Source organism: Maylandia zebra, linkage group LG3 (genome assembly GCF_041146795.1).
Source record: "Maylandia zebra isolate NMK-2024a linkage group LG3, Mzebra_GT3a, whole genome shotgun sequence".
In the NCBI taxonomy this organism is placed as follows: Eukaryota; Metazoa; Chordata; class Actinopteri; order Cichliformes; family Cichlidae; genus Maylandia; species Maylandia zebra.
Window position 1 is genome coordinate 15,310,747 of NC_135169.1, and position 17,346 is coordinate 15,328,092.

General features: G+C 39.3%; 1 protein-coding gene, 1 long non-coding RNA gene and 4 other non-coding genes across 7 annotated transcripts; all 6 read right to left on the reverse strand.

Moving 5' to 3' along the window:
- Window positions 1–1,108: 1,108 nt before the first annotated feature.
- rnf175 (ring finger protein 175) lies at window positions 1,109–12,537 on the reverse strand. Of its 2 annotated transcripts, XM_024799875.2 has the most exons (9): window positions 12,377–12,536; window positions 12,004–12,041; window positions 11,673–11,814; window positions 5,754–5,908; window positions 5,128–5,235; window positions 3,535–3,655; window positions 3,095–3,228; window positions 2,325–2,426; window positions 1,109–1,995 (listed from the first exon to the last, which is right to left on the reverse strand). In XM_024799875.2, the coding sequence occupies exons 1-9, from the start codon at window positions 12,395–12,397 to the stop codon at window positions 1,875–1,877; spliced, it is 942 nt and encodes a 313-aa protein (XP_024655643.2). In that variant the 5' UTR covers window positions 12,398–12,536; the 3' UTR covers window positions 1,109–1,874. The 2 variants fall into 2 exon arrangements, with proteins under 2 accessions (XP_024655643.2, XP_024655640.2); XM_024799872.2 differs by lacking the exon at window positions 2,325–2,426 and having other exon boundaries at window positions 12,377–12,537.
- Window positions 12,538–13,071: 534 nt separating this feature from the next.
- On the reverse strand, window positions 13,072–17,233 carry LOC101469815 (uncharacterized). The gene is made up of 8 exons (XR_013095585.1): window positions 17,166–17,233; window positions 15,961–16,036; window positions 15,642–15,752; window positions 15,028–15,151; window positions 14,713–14,774; window positions 14,428–14,505; window positions 13,902–13,960; window positions 13,072–13,699 (listed from the first exon to the last, which is right to left on the reverse strand). It is a non-coding gene; the product is annotated as an uncharacterized LOC101469815 (long non-coding RNA).
- LOC111500557 (small nucleolar RNA SNORD14) lies at window positions 13,764–13,856 on the reverse strand. The gene has a single exon (XR_002721159.2). It is a non-coding gene; the product is annotated as a small nucleolar RNA SNORD14 (small nucleolar RNA).
- Window positions 14,576–14,668, reverse strand: LOC111500555 (small nucleolar RNA SNORD14). Its single transcript, XR_002721157.3, has one exon. It is a non-coding gene; the product is annotated as a small nucleolar RNA SNORD14 (small nucleolar RNA).
- Window positions 14,881–14,972, reverse strand: LOC111500556 (small nucleolar RNA SNORD14). The gene has a single exon (XR_002721158.3). It is a non-coding gene; the product is annotated as a small nucleolar RNA SNORD14 (small nucleolar RNA).
- LOC111500558 (small nucleolar RNA SNORD14) lies at window positions 15,239–15,331 on the reverse strand. Its single transcript, XR_002721160.1, has one exon. It is a non-coding gene; the product is annotated as a small nucleolar RNA SNORD14 (small nucleolar RNA).
- Window positions 17,234–17,346: the final 113 nt, after the last annotated feature.

Here is a 17,346-nt window from a genome sequence, read left to right on the forward strand (position 1 = left end):
ATTATTGCAAAATAAGCCAAACCCATCTGTTCTCTGATTGGATTGTTTAATTTGTGATTGACATGACATTGACCAATCAGCTTAAAGGAAGAAAAATAGGGTCAAAATTCGTACTTGTAACTTGCAGGGTTTTTTTTGGGCTAAGTCCACACACAAATCTTTTTTACACATACAACTCTTTTTTACGCATGCACAAATTTTTTTACACATACAAATCTTTTTTACAAGTACAAAACCGATTTACAAATACAAAATATTTATGACCACATTTTGAGCCCATAACTATGAGGACTGCCTCGTTTGTAGAGCCTAAAATGGCCACTAAAGGAACTACAGTGTTTGGCACTTGGCCACTTAATTCATTTTAGTTCTGGAGTTTAATGCACCTAACATCTCATCAAGCTGTACTTATTCGTTTCCATGACAACAGAAAAAAATGTTTTCTTTCAGTAACCACAATCTTCCTTTAATATGAAAATCCTGAATCCAAGAAAACAACTTTTCATTAGGTTTTACAGAACTGGTGGTTGATGGAAACAGTATCACCCCTCCAAGTAAACAACAAATATATAATATAAAGTAGTTTGTGTGTGGCAAAGTTTAACTAGAAAAAAAAAGACATTTTGAATGTGCCAGTGCAATGCGTGTTATATAGCTGGACCACATACTAATTTTTCATGATCCTGGAGATATTTATATGGACATGGCTGCAGGAAAGGGATGCTATTCTTCAGATTTTCAGCTGAAATTTGGAAACCGTTTATAATGGGCCTCCCTAGAAGAGAACCTGGAGGACACAATAAGCTGTTAGGTGATTTGTATCAGAACAAGAGTAACATTAGGTGAAAGCATGATAGAAATCCCAACATTTAAGTGTGCACTTTGTGACTATAGAGGCATGAAACAACCAGAAGACAATGTCAGAAATCCAGGCTGAGAATTCAGAATGATTAATGTCATCCGACTGTGGCTGCACAGTCAAGGGAAAACTATTTTTCATCAAACCTGAACTGTGACTTTGATAAACATGATTCACTTATTACAAGTCTAACACCTGATGAGACCTGTTGAAACTTGGAATGACACATGATCAAATATGCCAGAGAGCTAGTGCATAAGAGCAGATTTATTTTCACTTTCATTAACATGGCAGGATAAATTACAACACCTTATGAATTCTATGAAAACTGTGCAACAAATTGCTACCGAGAGTCACACCAGACCTTTGCGTTTTATCAATGCTGTGGGAGACGTATTCTTTCATTTCTACCACAGTTCAGCATAACAAACAGAATCAACATTGCACATAGTACACAGCGTACTTCAGTAATTTGCATTGGCACAGTCAAATACTGTCATGTTACAATTAATCAATGTGTCCAAATGTTACCCAGAGTTGTCCTTATCATAAGCAATGTGCAAAGAGCTACAACAATCCAATACAGATAAAGTCTAATGAGAAAGAGAAATTTTTATTTAAAAAAAAAGAAACAAAAAAAAGGGGAGTGTGCAAATTAAACACGAAAATCTGTGAGACGGAACAAAGTAAAGCATCTTTCAGCTCAACAGAAACAGCATGCATGACAGCAACACTTCCAGACCAAACTAGATTCATCTGTCAAACTACTGGCTCTGTGCTCCAATCACTCTGTTTGGGTTGGCAGCAGTTTTGGGGTCGTGTTGAGACTCTGACGCTTTCCGTTTACTCTTCAGTAAGTAAACCATGCGAGAGTTTAGTCCGAGAACACGAAGTGAAAAACTTTGAAAGCAGCTGCATTCGGTTCCTTGTAGCGCCTACTGTGACAGTTTGCTATCACACGTGTCCTGAGTGTAACTCGACTCCAGTCGTACTTATGGCGGTGTTCCTCGGGGCTTTACTCCAGGCCCAGGGAGAAATTAATGCCGTGAACGATACCAATGATGATGGGTTGCCAAGCAACCAAATATCTGAGCCAGTCGAGAAGCTGCCCGTAAAGGACATGCGTCTTCTCCCAGCTGGAAATTGAGGAATTAAGGACAAAAATCATGTTTTCTAGACAAATGTCAGGGGTGCACTGTACTGATAAAGAACAGTGAAATCAAATAAGTAAAAGCACATTATGTTGAATGTTACAAGGGCAATGTTAATACTTTATGCTTTTTCAGTTATTTGGAGATGACTTGCTTCATAGAAATCACTTAATATGAAGATCTTAAGAAGTTTCTACTTTTTTGTTCATTAATTCAATGTTATCTTTTCTTAAAAAAAAAAAACAAAACAACATATAACAAACCCCCCCAGCAATACTTCAATTGTCAGCCCTTAATGGACAGCAAAAGGATACGGGTTGTTCATCATCCTCTTCAAGTCAACCTTCTCATTGCAGTAAGGACACGTCTGCTTTTTACCCACAATGCACCAGCCACGGATGCAGAACTCGTGGAACCTATTGGTTGAGGATCGAGTTAAGGCCGAAAGAGCAACCTGTTTACTGAAATAAATCATCATCATATAAACTCCATCTGTGTAACTAAAGCCATTTTGATTTACAGGCGGCTCCCTGACATAGGCAGCTGTAGCTGCTACTTCTCTGCTAAGCTTGGCCAACTAAAGTCACTGAACCAGACCTCGAGCATGTTTTTTCACTTTTGGAGCATTTTAATGTAATCGTATATCAAATAATATCACTTGCTGTGCAGTTAAGAGGCCATCCAATAAATTTGTCCTTGAAGCTAGCAAGCATGAATGTTAGCGTAACACTCCACCTCTAATATTCTTCAGTTCAAAAAGATGATGGAGACGATGATGGAGGACTCAATCCTACCTTTGCCCCATGTGACCTAACAATTCACATGTGAATGGGGCAAGTTAGGGTCTCTCAGGAACACCTCCACGGATGGTTAAATAACTGGGACTCCCCGTCAGCTGTTGGAGTTGAAGAAGCCCTTCAGATTAGAGGTGAAATGTCTTCAAGAACCTTAAAAGAAGTCGAGCTGCCCTCGATTTAAGCACTTAAGATTCCTGGACCTGGGGATCTATGCAGATATACGTCAAGATCTTTTGAAATTATAAAAAGCCTTTGGACCTGTAGGAAACAACAGGACTTTAGGATACAAGTGTCCACAGGAGAGCTGGTAGGTGTCTTCTATAAATCCTTCCTCCTCCACGTTCACCAGGATCCTCTGACCACAGACCGCACAGATGTCATTGGTTAGGCTCCTGCTGGGCATGCCACCCTTGTTGTAGTACTGAAAACACACAGGTGCAACATCGGCAGGCATACACATAAATGTTGTTATTGTTTTGTGTTTTACTTTTATTGATTTATATACACAAACAACAGTCAAGTTTCTGTAGCCATTTTCTTTCAAAACTATTTTTTGATTGTGTTTGTGTTAAACTTCAAAAATGATGACAGACTCTAAGACTATGTGTAATGTTTGCAAGCACTTAGGCTTAAATTTAATTGTACTTTAAAACACTGTTAGCTTTATTTATTCACAAACTACCTGAAGGCAGCCATGTTAAACTGGGAGGGCAAAAAACTGTTTTACCCCGATTGTAGAAGCCATGCAGTCCGAGCAGATCTCAGCAAAGTCTCTGCCCATGACGCCGTAGTAAAGTCCATAAAACAGCATAATCACACCAACATCCATCGAGTCCTCTGCTTTGATCCTGTACAAAGAGAAAAAGGAATAACTCAGTTATTTAGCTGTACTCATGTCAGTACAGCTAATTTAACTGCTCAATGGAACTGAGAGGTGTTTAAATGGAGCTTTGTAACTACCACTTAGCATCTAAAAAGCCACTAAAGAGGCGTTACACTGTATCTGAAGGTATTCTGTCCTGGACATGTAAAAGGTGAAAGGTCAACTGTTTGACAGCTCACTCAGCCAAAATCATATTTAAGATGTTAAGACCACAGTTTAATCAAATTAACCATATCTTCAACTCTTGACCCCTCAGAGTCACCTGATTTATTAAAACTTTAATCTGTTTAAAACATGCAAACATTTACCTTCACAGCATGAATATTTTCTAAGCCAGTTAACCTAGACAAGAGGTGGATTAGCATTTTGTTGCTTTTAATTATGTTTCCTGTATCCTTAGGCCTGCTGGATATCTTAAGCAAGGGGATACCCACATCTGGACTGAAAGTATGTTTGAGGTCTGTTAAAAACCACAAGCACATCAACTGCAAAATCTGGTTTGTATCAGGATCAATGGATGCTCTCTTCATGTCTTGTAGTTTACCTGCCTGTTCAACTTGTGATAAATGTATGGGGACATTCATGTCCACTGTATCATCCTCATATACTGGTTCAGAACTGATTTTTCATAGAGTGACTTCATAGAGCGAAAACTTTTCAATACTTCCATTGAAAATGGTTTATATGTGTTTTGTCTCACTATCTTAAACTCTTCCATGCAGTTGAAATCTCAAATAAAACATAACTCAGGGAAACTCAAGAAGTCAACACTGTAGCACCCTCTACAGTTCACTGCTACACTTGAGTGGCACTGGTAACTTTCTGCATGTTTAGCCCGTTCTGGAAATGAAACTCAGTGCAAGTGAAACTTAATGAAGTGAAACTCAATGAAGTGAAAGTCAGTGAAAACAGAAAGCTCAAAAATAAAATGTATTTACAAAGTACACAACTCCAGTAACTTGAGTTTCTGACAGTATGTGAAGCAGACTGTGTGTCGTTGCTCTAACTGCTCTACATTTGGATTTCTGAATGCTTTTTGTTTTAATACTTTCAGTGTTTAACAGCCACTATTGTATGAACAGTGGCTCCATTCTGCATAAGGGTTTTGTCAGGAAGGGCATTCAATTAAATTTTATTTCTATAGCCCCAAATTACACACAACAGTTGCCTCAAGGCACTTAATATAGTAAAGTAAAGATCCTACACGAATACAAAAACCAGTAAAAAGCCAGCAATCATATGAACCCTTAGCAAGCATTGGAGACAGTGGGAACGAAAAACTCCCTTATATCAGGTGAAAAAAAATCTGCCAGAACTACGCAGATCTACCTGCTGTGGTAACTGCTTGTGAATAAAAGAACAGCCAAAGCTAGCTTTGAATGACCTCTGTGTGATTAAACAAGCTTATTAAGAGCTGAGCTGTCAGCACTGACTCACCTGAAGAAGACGTTGAAGCCGAACATGGTGAACATGATGGCCATGTAGCCCAGAACCCCGACTGCATAACTCAGCTTGTAGATGAGCAGAAACCACTTGTAGACCATCCTGGAAATTCAAAGAGACAAAGACAATAGTTGTCCTGTTAGTTATCATTCACCATGACACACTGTATGTGTCACTGGACACATCTGCTTTGAATAAAAGGGTTTTAAAATTAGGAGCTAAAGTTCTAATTGGTTTTGCTTTGTTAAATTTTATGTATGTATATCTTTTTATTTGCCTTTGTTTTGCAGTTTTCTGTTGGTTTTATGTTTTTCATCTTATTATAAAGTATTAGGCCAAAAAGCCAAAAAGCCAAAAAGGGCTCACAAGTGTATAAACAGAAAATACTTAATTTTAAAGCTTAAATTCTATATTATTTATAAACATAATGACCCAGATGTCTACAACTGTAATGGGTCTCGATTTCTAAACTGTATATTAATTAGCCAAAGGATAAAATAGCGGGTAATTGTTTAAGTTAATTAAGTTGCCATACCTCCAATAATCCGTTGTGAAATCTTTGGTCTTTCCTTTATTTCAGTAAAATAAACTCTTTAGTTTGTCTCCATCGTTCCCCTTACCTCGGCGTCCTGCAGGACAGCGGCTTGCGGGTGGCTCTGAAGATGACGTAGCTAGTGATGACGGAGAACATCCCCCACATGGACAGAAAACGCCACCAGTACAGTTTGATGGTGAAGTAAAGAGGAACCACCCACATCTGGACCAGAGTCACCAGCTGTTGAGGACAGAGACGTAGTCCGTATTCAGTATCAGACTAAGCCTGCTACATACAGTGGTGTGAATGGTAAACGAAAATAGCACATTTCTTCTCTCCCAGAGGACCAAGTCCTTTATACAATATCCTTCATTCACCCAGTCACACAAACTAAACTTTAGCTGCTTTTTCACTAACATTCACACACATTAACAGCAATTTGGAGTCACCATCTTTCCCAAGGATAATTGCCTGAGTAAATACAACATGAATTATTTAAATTATTTCCAAAAGTTATCCAAACCGACCTGGCCATATGTGAAAAACGAATTGCCCCTTATCCACATAACTGGTTGTGCGACCCTTATGGGGAAAAAAAACCCTGCAAACAACTAACTAACAATGAGCACCATGGAGGAATTTTGGCCCACTCTTCTTTGTAGAATTGTTATAAAACAGCCATAATGGTGGGGTTTTGAGCATGACCTGTTTAAGGTGAGGCCAAAGCATCATGTCCAGACTTTCACTGAGCCCAAAACCCCAAAACCTTCAATTTGGTGTTTTTGAATCAGTCACTCGTGGATTTGTTCTGCTGCATAATTGAACTAAGCTTAACTGGACATTATCCTTCAGGATTTTCACCTGCAGATGGGGAAACACCATTGTTGTACATCACTGCTAGCAGGAGTGAGTATATGCTAACAGCTGCAGTTAAGCTTACATGTGCAGAATGACACTGACAATGACACAATAAATGCTTGTAAACAAGTGTAGGGTGACTTGTTTCCTCTAAAGGATTTCCTTTGTGAGAAAATAACATCAGTAATGTAGTTAAGGCTATAAAACAGGCAAGAAGATTAAGTTTTCTCAGGAGCCTGAGAAAACTTAATCCTCAATATTAAAATATAAAAAAATAGTTTTATTACTTTGTATCTACATGAATAACAATGGCACCAGGCAAATAAAGACAAACATCCTGTGCATAAAACCTTGCAGCTTCTAACCACAGCTGATGCCAACTTTATAATAGGTTTCACACAGGAAAAGGTACAGCAGAAACGTTCAGGACGTGGCCAAATTTATTCTCAAACCGCCTCCTCTAGCTTCTTTCCATCATCAGAGGGCAAGAAACTTTTGATTGTTTCTACAACTAAAAATCTGACATTTGGCTTTACAGAAACCTCACCATGTGGCTTGTGCTTGCCAGAATTATTGGGCCATACACCTTACAACTTCCACTGCATGCTTAAACTTTTGTTAGTATGGTCATGATGCACATGGTTAAAGCTGTTAACACTCCTCACTTTAACTGCTCAAATGATTACGCAGAAATCAATTTGAGACCAATTCAAATAAAAATAAAAAATAAAAAAAACAGCAGCAATTCACTACCTCTGAAGTGGTCATACAGTCTAAAAATTGTGGCCTTGACTATTTAACATGTTTTGTTCATAAACACTCAATTATTTTCAATTTTATTTTATTTATACATCATATATACATATACCATCGCAACAACAGTCGGCTCAGAGCACCTTATACTGTATTGTAGGGATGCAACGATACCAATTTTTTCAAACCGATACGATACAGCTACTTGGATCTGAGTATACAGATACAGAGTACAAAAACCGATACTTCTACCACACACACACACACACACACACACAAATGGAAGACAGGTTTTATTTTATTCTCTGCCGATAATAATACTTAATAAAAATGACCACAAAAAAAATTTCAAGTGGAAAATAAACACTTCTGTTAAATTATTGCAGAGTCTCCACATTGTAATTTAACAAAATATCACTGAACTATTGGCACTGTCTTGAGCTTTCGGAATAATAAATAAACACTTCTGTTTGGAATAAAATAAATACAAATTAGGTTTGAGAATAAAATAAATTTTAAATTGTTGCAGAGTGTCCATATTGTAAACAAACAAACAAAATAAAAGTATTTGGCATTGACGAACGAACTTCCCATCTGCCCGTGGATCATCAGTCCACTGTGCCGTTAAACCAAGGACTGACATCGCGCACACACTGCTTGTCTTTACCTCTTTAGAAAGTTTTGGCACCATTATCTCCCTGATGTGTGGGCGGCTGGGAATTTCATATCGCAGCTCGAGTATTATTTGCCTATTTTGCACCACTATGCCTTCTTACTTGAATATTGTATATTGTATATTGCATAGCTTTTTTTTGTTATACGTAAAATTGTATTGTATTTATTTAAATTTTTACTTTTTAATTATTTTATTTGCATTTTTCTAATCACTAGGGTTTGAGAGTAACGCAATTTCTATTCTGTGTATGTCCTGTACATGTGGCAGAATTGACAAATAAAGTTGACTTGACTTGACTTGAGTATGCTGAGAGGAATCCTATGTTTTCCACGACTGGCATTGGCTGGTCATCCAGAACGATACAATGAGTCAGAGCCTCTGTTATTTTAACCGCCTGTGGATTTTCTCTTGACATTTTTCATCGCTTTTCCAAAACCTGAGTTAAAGTTTGCTGTTCCGGTCCACACTGCTGACATTTTGTTTAGCCTAGCTACAGCAGCCTCCAGCTTCTCTTTTTTATCTGGAGCTGCCAGTCTGACTCATCTAACCCTGTGCCTGTTTAGCGCGGGATGTCCCCCTAGTGGCCAATCTAAAAAACTACAACAAAAATGACAAGCCACCATCTGATTAATGAAATAAGTTAGTATCGGTTCATGGTATCGGTTAACTTTTACAAGTATGAGTACACACACATTTTACAGTATCGGCCCTGATACCCGATACCAGTATCGGTATCGTGCATCCCTACTGTATTGTAAAGACCCCACAATAACACAGGGAAACCCCCAACAATCAGAGAACCTCCTATGAGCAAGCACTTTGGCGGCAGCGGGAAGGAAATTCTTCCTTTAAACAGGAAGTAACCTCAGACAGGACCAGACTCAGGGAGGGGCGTTTTTTATTTTATTTTTTGGCTGTTGTACATTGTAGATGGTTCCTTCCCAGATAGAGATCAGTGCTGTTTGTTCAGGTGGGATTCACATGAGCTTGTATCTCACTGTCTGAAAGTAATGTAGTGCACAGACTGCTCTCTCAAAAAATTTTAACCCCATCCCCAAAATTTAAATGTATTATTTAACCCTCTGGGGTTGACAGACGCGGCGGCACGTCATAATGGCGATTTAAGATGACAGCGAGCCAGAGCCTGAGATTCCGTTTGAATTTGTGTTGAAAGTGCAAACTTCAAACTACGTACCAGTTTTTAAATTGTGTTGATAGGCCAAGAAAAAAAGTTATGGTAAATGGTAAATGGCCTGTATTTGTATAGCGCTTTCTAGTCCCTAAGGACCCCAAAGCGCTTTACACAACCAGTCATCCACCCATTCACACACACATTCACACACTGGTGATGGCAAGCTACAATGTAGCCACAGCCACCCTGGGGCGCACTGACAGAGGCGAGGCTGCCGGACACTGGCGCCACCGGGCCCTCTGACCACCACCAGTAGGCAACGGGTGAAGTGTCTTGCCCAAGGACACAACGACCGAGACTGTCCAAGCCGGGGCTCGAACCGGCAACCTTCCGATTACAAGGCGAACTCCCAACTCTTGAGCCACGATCGCCGATTATGATTAATATGATTAATAATATTCGCATACTCCCCGTTTACTGCAAAAAGAGACGATAAACACCAGACAGCGCTCGCATTGCAAGCGAAACCCCACACTCCACCCCACAACATGGCATCCCCGTTCTTACTGGTGAAAAATTAACCACATCAATCAATCAAAAAAAAAAAAAAAAAATGGCAACCTACAACATTTGGTTGCTGAGGCTGAGGGGAAGATTGTGAGAGCTATGGTGGCAAGTGATTGACAGCAATATTGATATTGAGTTTTGAAAATTTGTTGTTAATTTAAGTGTCACAACAATGAGACGGCTACTTAATGTGGATCAGGCATTGAAACCTTTTTTAGGCTGGAAGTAGTTTCGGAGCCAGACTCTGAGCTGGAGAGTGACGAGTATGACGATGAAGTGGAAGACTGCAAGAGGTGTAAAGGGGAAGAGGAGGGGAGGAAGAAGAGCCTCTCACATCCACACAGAGTGCACTAGGAGGTCTGCAGAGAGAGGGAAGGCGTGACACACCCACCAGGTCCAGATCTCCACTGGCCCAGGCAGCAGAGCCACACCTCAGCTCAGAGTCCTGGAAGTCAGAGAAGGATGCTGACATTGCCCCAGAATTTAGCAGGAGAACACCAGGAGTCCAGATAGAGACACTTTGCCCTCATAGTCCAACAGACTTTTTCTTATTGTTTTTTTGCTACTGACACAGTCAATACAAATTTGTGCAAACACGAACAAAAATGCTGCAAATAAATAAATAAAAAATTAATAAACAAAAATCATAATTTAGGCAAAAAATACAAATGCACTGAGACAGAACATCTCTAGCAGTTTTTTGCTCTCCTGATTTACATGTCACTTGTGTCACTTCCAAGTCTCAGATTACTGGAGACAGAATCATATCTTGTCTGTGCCCCTTCCATCCATAGTGATGATGAGAGACAGGTTCTTCACCATATTTTGGAACATCCACCTCAGTGATCCTGAGGTGGATTTTTTTTTAAAAAATGACGCAAAGTAGGGAACACCAGGCCATGACAAGCATTTTAGAGTCAGGCCTCTAAATGATGAGATCCTCAGTGCCTGCCAGGCTCATTACCAAAAAGGAGGGAGTTGTCAGTAGATGAAAGGATGAAAGGTGTCAACCAAAGCAAAAACTGGGATGACACAATATATGAAAGACAAACCAACTAAAAGGGGGGTGAAAATGTTTATATTGGCTGAATCAAGAAGTGGCTACACCATCAGCTTTACCATATACACTGGCAAGAATCAAACTTCAACTGAGCATGGGCTGGCCTATGATGTGGTGATGAACCTCATTCGGCTTTTTTGTCTTGGCACTGGATACCATGTTTACATAGACAATTTTTATACCAGGAAAACAGAAAAGGATGTCCCAAAGACAGGGCAAACGCTCTGAACGGAAAATGTCAGAGGATCTGAGATGGATCAGAGGGCCCACTTGTTTTTGTGAAGTGGATGGACACACGGGAGGTGTCCGTGTGCTCCACCATCCATCCCTGCATTTTCAGGGGAGACGGTGAAGAGAACGGTGAAGGATGGACACTTAGCTATCAGAGAAATCCCCTGTCCCACACCAATCATGGCATATAATAAAAATATGGGCGGGATTGACCTGTCTGACCAGCTCACTCAGTATTATTTCACTCACAGAAAAACTGCCTGCTGGTACAGGACCATGTTGCTGCATTTTGTGGACATTGCGACTACAAATGCATTCACCTTGCATCATGAGATATGCAGCGCCAACCAGGTTCAGTTCATAGTGCACAAAGATTCTATAGTGTTTGTCAGCTTTGTGGGATGGACAAGACAGGTGTTCCCCACAGCAGCAGAGCTGAACACATTCCTGTTCGAACTGTCACCGACGCTGCCCAAAAAGCCACTAAAGGCAGACTCAAATGTAAGCGCTGTCTCCAGGAGGACAACAGGTGGAGTGACACACCCTGAAAGTGTCAAGCCTGTGGTGTGCCCCTGTGTCTTGTGGTGAAGAGTTGTTTGAAAAATTCTACATAGGTTTCTAAAATTTACTGTTTATATTAAACATGATTTGTTAAACATGTTTGTGGTTTTTACCATAAAAAAAGAGACAAATCAGTGCCTTTAGCCTCCCAGCTGGCAGCACTCACATTGTAGGAGCGGTGGTGCCTCTGCTTCCACTGCACCAGGATTATCTGAGCCACCACCAGCGTGGCGATGAGGATCAGCACCATCTCTGCGTGCATGGCCTCATGTCCTCTGTGCTTCATGTGCAGGCGCTCGTGTTGCACCCTGTATAGATGAGGAAGAGGAGGAGGATTAAGAAAGGAGTGAAGCATGTGCCGGAGAGTCAGGACTAAACATGAATTTGTGGGGGGCAAAAGCTGCATTTATTTTCATATTTGTTAAAAAAAAAAGAAAAAAAAAGCAGATGTTTTTGGATATAACGTGTAAAGAAAATACAGAAGAGGGTGTACTCACTTCCAGTTTTCTCTGTGTGTCATTTTCAGCAGGTCGTCCTGGAATGAGGGACAGAAATAGCAGCTGTGAGCTTTGTGGGTCTCACTGGACACTAATGTAGGTTAACACAACTTCCTAAACTGAGAGACAAGCTATTTGATGAACTGCGTTTCCTGCCTCTACCATAACAACATAAGACCTAATGTTTCTGTAATAAGAAAGGCGTTTCCTTAAACATGCCTCTGTTGTGCCACGTCGAAGCCACAGTATTCACAGCTCACCTGAACTACGGAGCTAATTAGCCTCAGTTAGCCGCTGTTTTCTTCACTTGCCACGGACAGTAACGGTCGTTAAAGTTTACAAACAGCTAGACTGAAGAGTTTAGTTCACTCACCTGGGGATGTACCCCCGCCATCGTCTTGCTTTCTGTGCACTTCTGGTGCAAGCTATCCGGCAACCAGCAGCTAGCTAGCTTAGCCCGGTCCCTACTGACCGAGTAAGGAAGGCCAAGGGTGCCAAAATTAAACGCGATTCAGAGCGACCCCTCCTTGTCAGCTATGAACAAAGCTATTATAGTTTCATTTTAAAATCAGATATTATTTAACACTTTTCCAATTCAGTTTAGCTTGAGTTAGTTTCCAGAGTGGGTAAGTTACTAAATTGTGAGAATTATTTTTCTGTCAATCCTAATTTCAATTATTTGCCTGTATGTATCAGGACATTTTGTTAAATTGATTGTTTTTCCCAAGGTAACATCTGAGTGAGACAAGGCTCAACACGGTTGGTTTATGCTTGAAGTACCCCGAGTTGTGTTCAATTTTGTATCCATAACAAGTCCTTAATTGGGGTGGCATAAGGAGGACCCACAGGAAAAATAAAGTAAAGCAAAACTGTCATTTAATAAAAAATAGCTTTCAATAATAGTATTATTAATAGTAACCCATTAGTATTATATGAAAACGTGGTACTGCATAACAGTGTAAAAGTCAGTTGCTTAGAAATATGTAACCGTTTTACCAAGTAGAAAATCAGGTACACCCATTTACCTACTTAATATGACAAACTTTTCAGCCAACACCAACTCAACACTTCATGTATAGCCTGATTTATTCCTAAAATAGTCCTCGACACACTGGGTTTTCACAGTATAGTGAATTAATATAGTTGTTCAATGTCTGAAAACATTTCACAAATGTTATTCTGTAGTGTTAAAATTTACATGATGCAATTTATGTTCTCCGGGATTCTTCTTCACGTCACTGAGTTAGATATTGAATAGTTTTCATCAGTTACAACCTATCAATAATGTAAGCATTTGCCCAAGCAATGCAGCCCAACGAGAAGCAACAGTGTACAGTCTAAAACCCCTTATTTGAATGACAATTTCAGCAAGAGAAGACAGATTAAAAACAAAATCTATTGGATCTTTATTACTTTAAAAATTATGTACAAGTAAAAATACAAAAAACTTTGCCAGCATGCATGGAAAACAAAAATCAGTTATTTCAAAGAACATCTCATTTATAGTCACAAAACTGCTAGCTTGTTTTCTGTTTAAGATTCATTTTATTTTTAAGATTAGATGACAGCCATCTTTCAAACTTCAACCTACAAAAAAAAACAAAAAAAACAAAAAACAAACAAAAAAAAAAAAACAAAAAACCCCTGCACAGCTGACTCATGTTTGATTGCAGGTCCATCAACGTTGAAGTCCGGCCTGAAAGTGAGATAAAGTTAGATCTGGAAGAGAAGAGTTCACAAGCAAAGCTGCAATCTAATGTTCGCTCAGACATCCAAGGAAGATTTGAACCATCTTCGGTGTTTAAACCTCTGGTGGAAACTACGAATGGCAGGAAAAATCATCATCACAGCGATAAACTCTTCAAAGACGCAAGACTTCAACAAGTAACCGTACATACCAGCTTTAACAGCCTGGAGAATCCACAGATTAGCCTTGGTATCCGTGGCAATTATCTCCCTGAAAGGGAGAATACAATTTAGTTCTTAGAACAAAGACATTCAAAAGTAGAGCTACAATCCTCTAATGTTCGCTCAGACATCCAAGGAAGATTTGAACCATCTTCGGTGTTTAAACCTCTGGTGGAAACTACGAATGGCAGGAAAAACATCACAGCGAACATTCCCCTTCCACGTTTTAATAAAGACTGTAGCTTCACGGGCATTTAAGAAAAAAAAAAAAAAAAAAGTCCAAGTTATAGGGGACACATCTACAACACCCCAGGACTTTAAAGCAGAGTACAAACTTGCAGATATAATGATATAATTTATATAGATATACAGATATAATTTTTTTTTTTTTTTAATGGTCAAATGGTGATAATTAAAAAAGAAAAAAAAAAAAAAAAAAAAAAAAGGATCCAATATCTGTTTTTGTAACTACAGTGTCAAACATCATCATAGCCAAGAACAGCTTGTAATACGTACCAGCTTCAGGAACTCTGACCACCAACACTGGTGCTGGAGAGTCTGCAGGTTGATCCTTTACAGAAACATCCATTCAGCCTGAAAGTGAGATCGGGTTTAGGTCAGTACATAAAGCAGAAAGACACAAGATACAACAGGAATTAAATGTTCGCTCAGACATCCAAGGAAGATTTGAACCATCTTTAGTCTGTAGACCTCTGGTGGAAACTACGAATGGCAGGAAAAATCATCATCACAGCGAAACAATTTCAAAAGGTAAAGTCCAAAATATTAACAAATACATACCGGGAGCAGCTTTGGTGACACAACAGGTTTACAGCTGGTGGGCATAACTGAAGACGTTCATCCTGAAACAGAGATTGAGGCAGAGTCAGCTCTGAAAGAAGAAGTGTCAATAACAAGAGTTGTCTGTGAAGGTTCTCAGTCACCAACAAGAGTTAAACTTCAAAGTGTTCGCTCAGACATCCAAGGAAGACTTGAACCATCTTTGGTGTTTAAACCTCTGGTGGAAACTACGAATGGCAGGAAAAGCATCATCACAGCGAACTGTAAACTCCTCAGAGCAGCTGTACCGCGATCAAATGACATTTAATAACTTACCCAGAATCAGGTGCAGTGATGCTGATCCACATCTGCTCCTCTCTGTCCAGAACTCCCTGAACCCAGCATGCTAACCCAGCTGAACAGCTTCATGACTTTTACTGAAGGCCATTCTCTGCAACGACTGGCAGAAACACAAAATATGAATAGTTAGGAGCAAGAAGTGACAATCTGATTTAAAACAATATATATAAATAAAGATTCCCTTCAGTCGCTCAGACATCCAAGGAAGACTTGAACCATCTTTGGTGTTTAAACCTCTGGTGGAAACTACGAATGGCAGGAAAAATCATCATCATAGCGACTGACTGGGGGTTTACAGATTTAAGACACTTTTCCAGGGGAAAAAAAGATTTAGATTCTCTCGGTATTTCAGAGAAAATATAAAGTAATTAAAATTTGCGTTCTCAATTTGTATGTCTAGAAATTAAAGACGTACACTGTACAGTCTACCCTGGAAAAAGCAGTTCAAAGAAATCCTTAAAAACTGAAAATCACTATGCCCATGATGAGTGGGCTAGAGACCAGGCACAGATTTAACTGGTCTGCAAGTATTTTCTTACACTGTACAAGTTTTAGTTAATGCATCAGTGGGTAAGTTAACTGAAACTCACCTGCAGATTTTAGTTCTTGAGGAATTCACCCCATCTTGCATCCTGATGCACCAGAGCACCTTCCACACAGTGCTGTCCCTGTTAAGCTCATTCTCTGTGGCTGATGGGAACCTGTGGAGACAATTGCTGCATTAGAAAGCCAGCATGTTAGCAGTAGCTGCTAATTAGGAACAGCTAGTAACGCTCAGACATCCAAGGAAGATTTGAACCATCTTTGGTGTTTAAACCTCTGGTGGAAACTACGAATGGCAGGAAAAACATCATCACAGCGCAGGAAGACGCTTCATATGCATAACAAAAAGCACAAAGGAAAACTTACCTTGACTGTGCTGGAGACAAACTGTTGTGTGTGTCATCCTCGTCAAAAAGAACGCTGTTGAAGCATCAACATCAAGCTGAAAGAAGAAAACACCATTCAGTTAATAGTTCAAGGCCACGGTGACCAGAGTAACTGGATCTCAAGAGAGTTAAATCAGCACAATTACTACACATTAGCTTTTACACTAGTCTGCCGTTTCATCCAAAGTCTACAGATCTGTGCATCTACAAAAGGGCCAAGATCTTGACATCTTTAGCCTTTGCGATCTTGTTTTACTTAATTTATAAATACAGATTAGGCATAAAATGTTTTCTATGATTTAGCAGTTCCTATGACAATTTAGTAGGTGTGTGCATACCATGTATTTTCTTTTAAAGTAAAGAGTTCTTATTTGATTTTATTCAAGTGGCTATTTTACTGACACTGACAATTTGTAACTTTGCTATGAAAACTACATTTCATTCTTATTAGTCTTAAATAAGTAACTGATTTCAAATCTGATTGCGGCAGACTTTTTTTAAATTATATCATGTAAATTATTCCTTTAATACAGGTTGGCTCTAAATTCGTACTTTTGCACTTTTTGTAGTTAGGAGGATTTTTAAAAATCATTTTATTTTTCATGCATTTTTAGTAAGTAACCCATTCATTAATCGTATACCTAAAATAACTGAGCTTAATGCGGTTTCACCATATCTGATACCAAAGGTCTATTTCCCTGATTATAATTTGTGCAACACCCCCACCACGTGTTCAGCTGATGGAAATTTCTGGATACTCCTTGCTTATCGTTTTAAATAAAGGGCGCGTTTAAAAAAAATAGTAATAAAATTGTAAAAAATTATAAAACAATTGAGCTACTATTGACATGCCTATTGATAAAACTTAAAATTATTACATCTTCAGTCACATTTTAGACCCTCTTCATGCCACCATATGGTTTTAATTTATATATCACTTGTATGTATGACTGACGCAGCGGTGTAACTAACTGAACCGTAATTAACTCTGAATAAACTCTACAGACGTGATGTTACGAGAAAACCACGTGACAAGTTTACAACGACTCCCACACAATCTGCCACCATCCGTGAAATAAACGCCTCATCGCTGGTAAATATCGGCACGTTACATCTCAACACAAAGTAATTAATAAATACAACGTTACATTTATTAAATCAAATAAAGATTAAACGCATATTTACCCAGACGGAGACCAACACACTCCACCTCGACTGCAGGCTCAAATGACGGAACACAGAGTTCCTCACCCTTTTATCTACAGGCGGCGACTAAATGGTGTAATTCAGTTTTACCGCCGCCTGCTGGACCGGAGGCTGAACTGACACAGTTAGTGCCTTCTTTTTAAAATGTTATGTATTAATT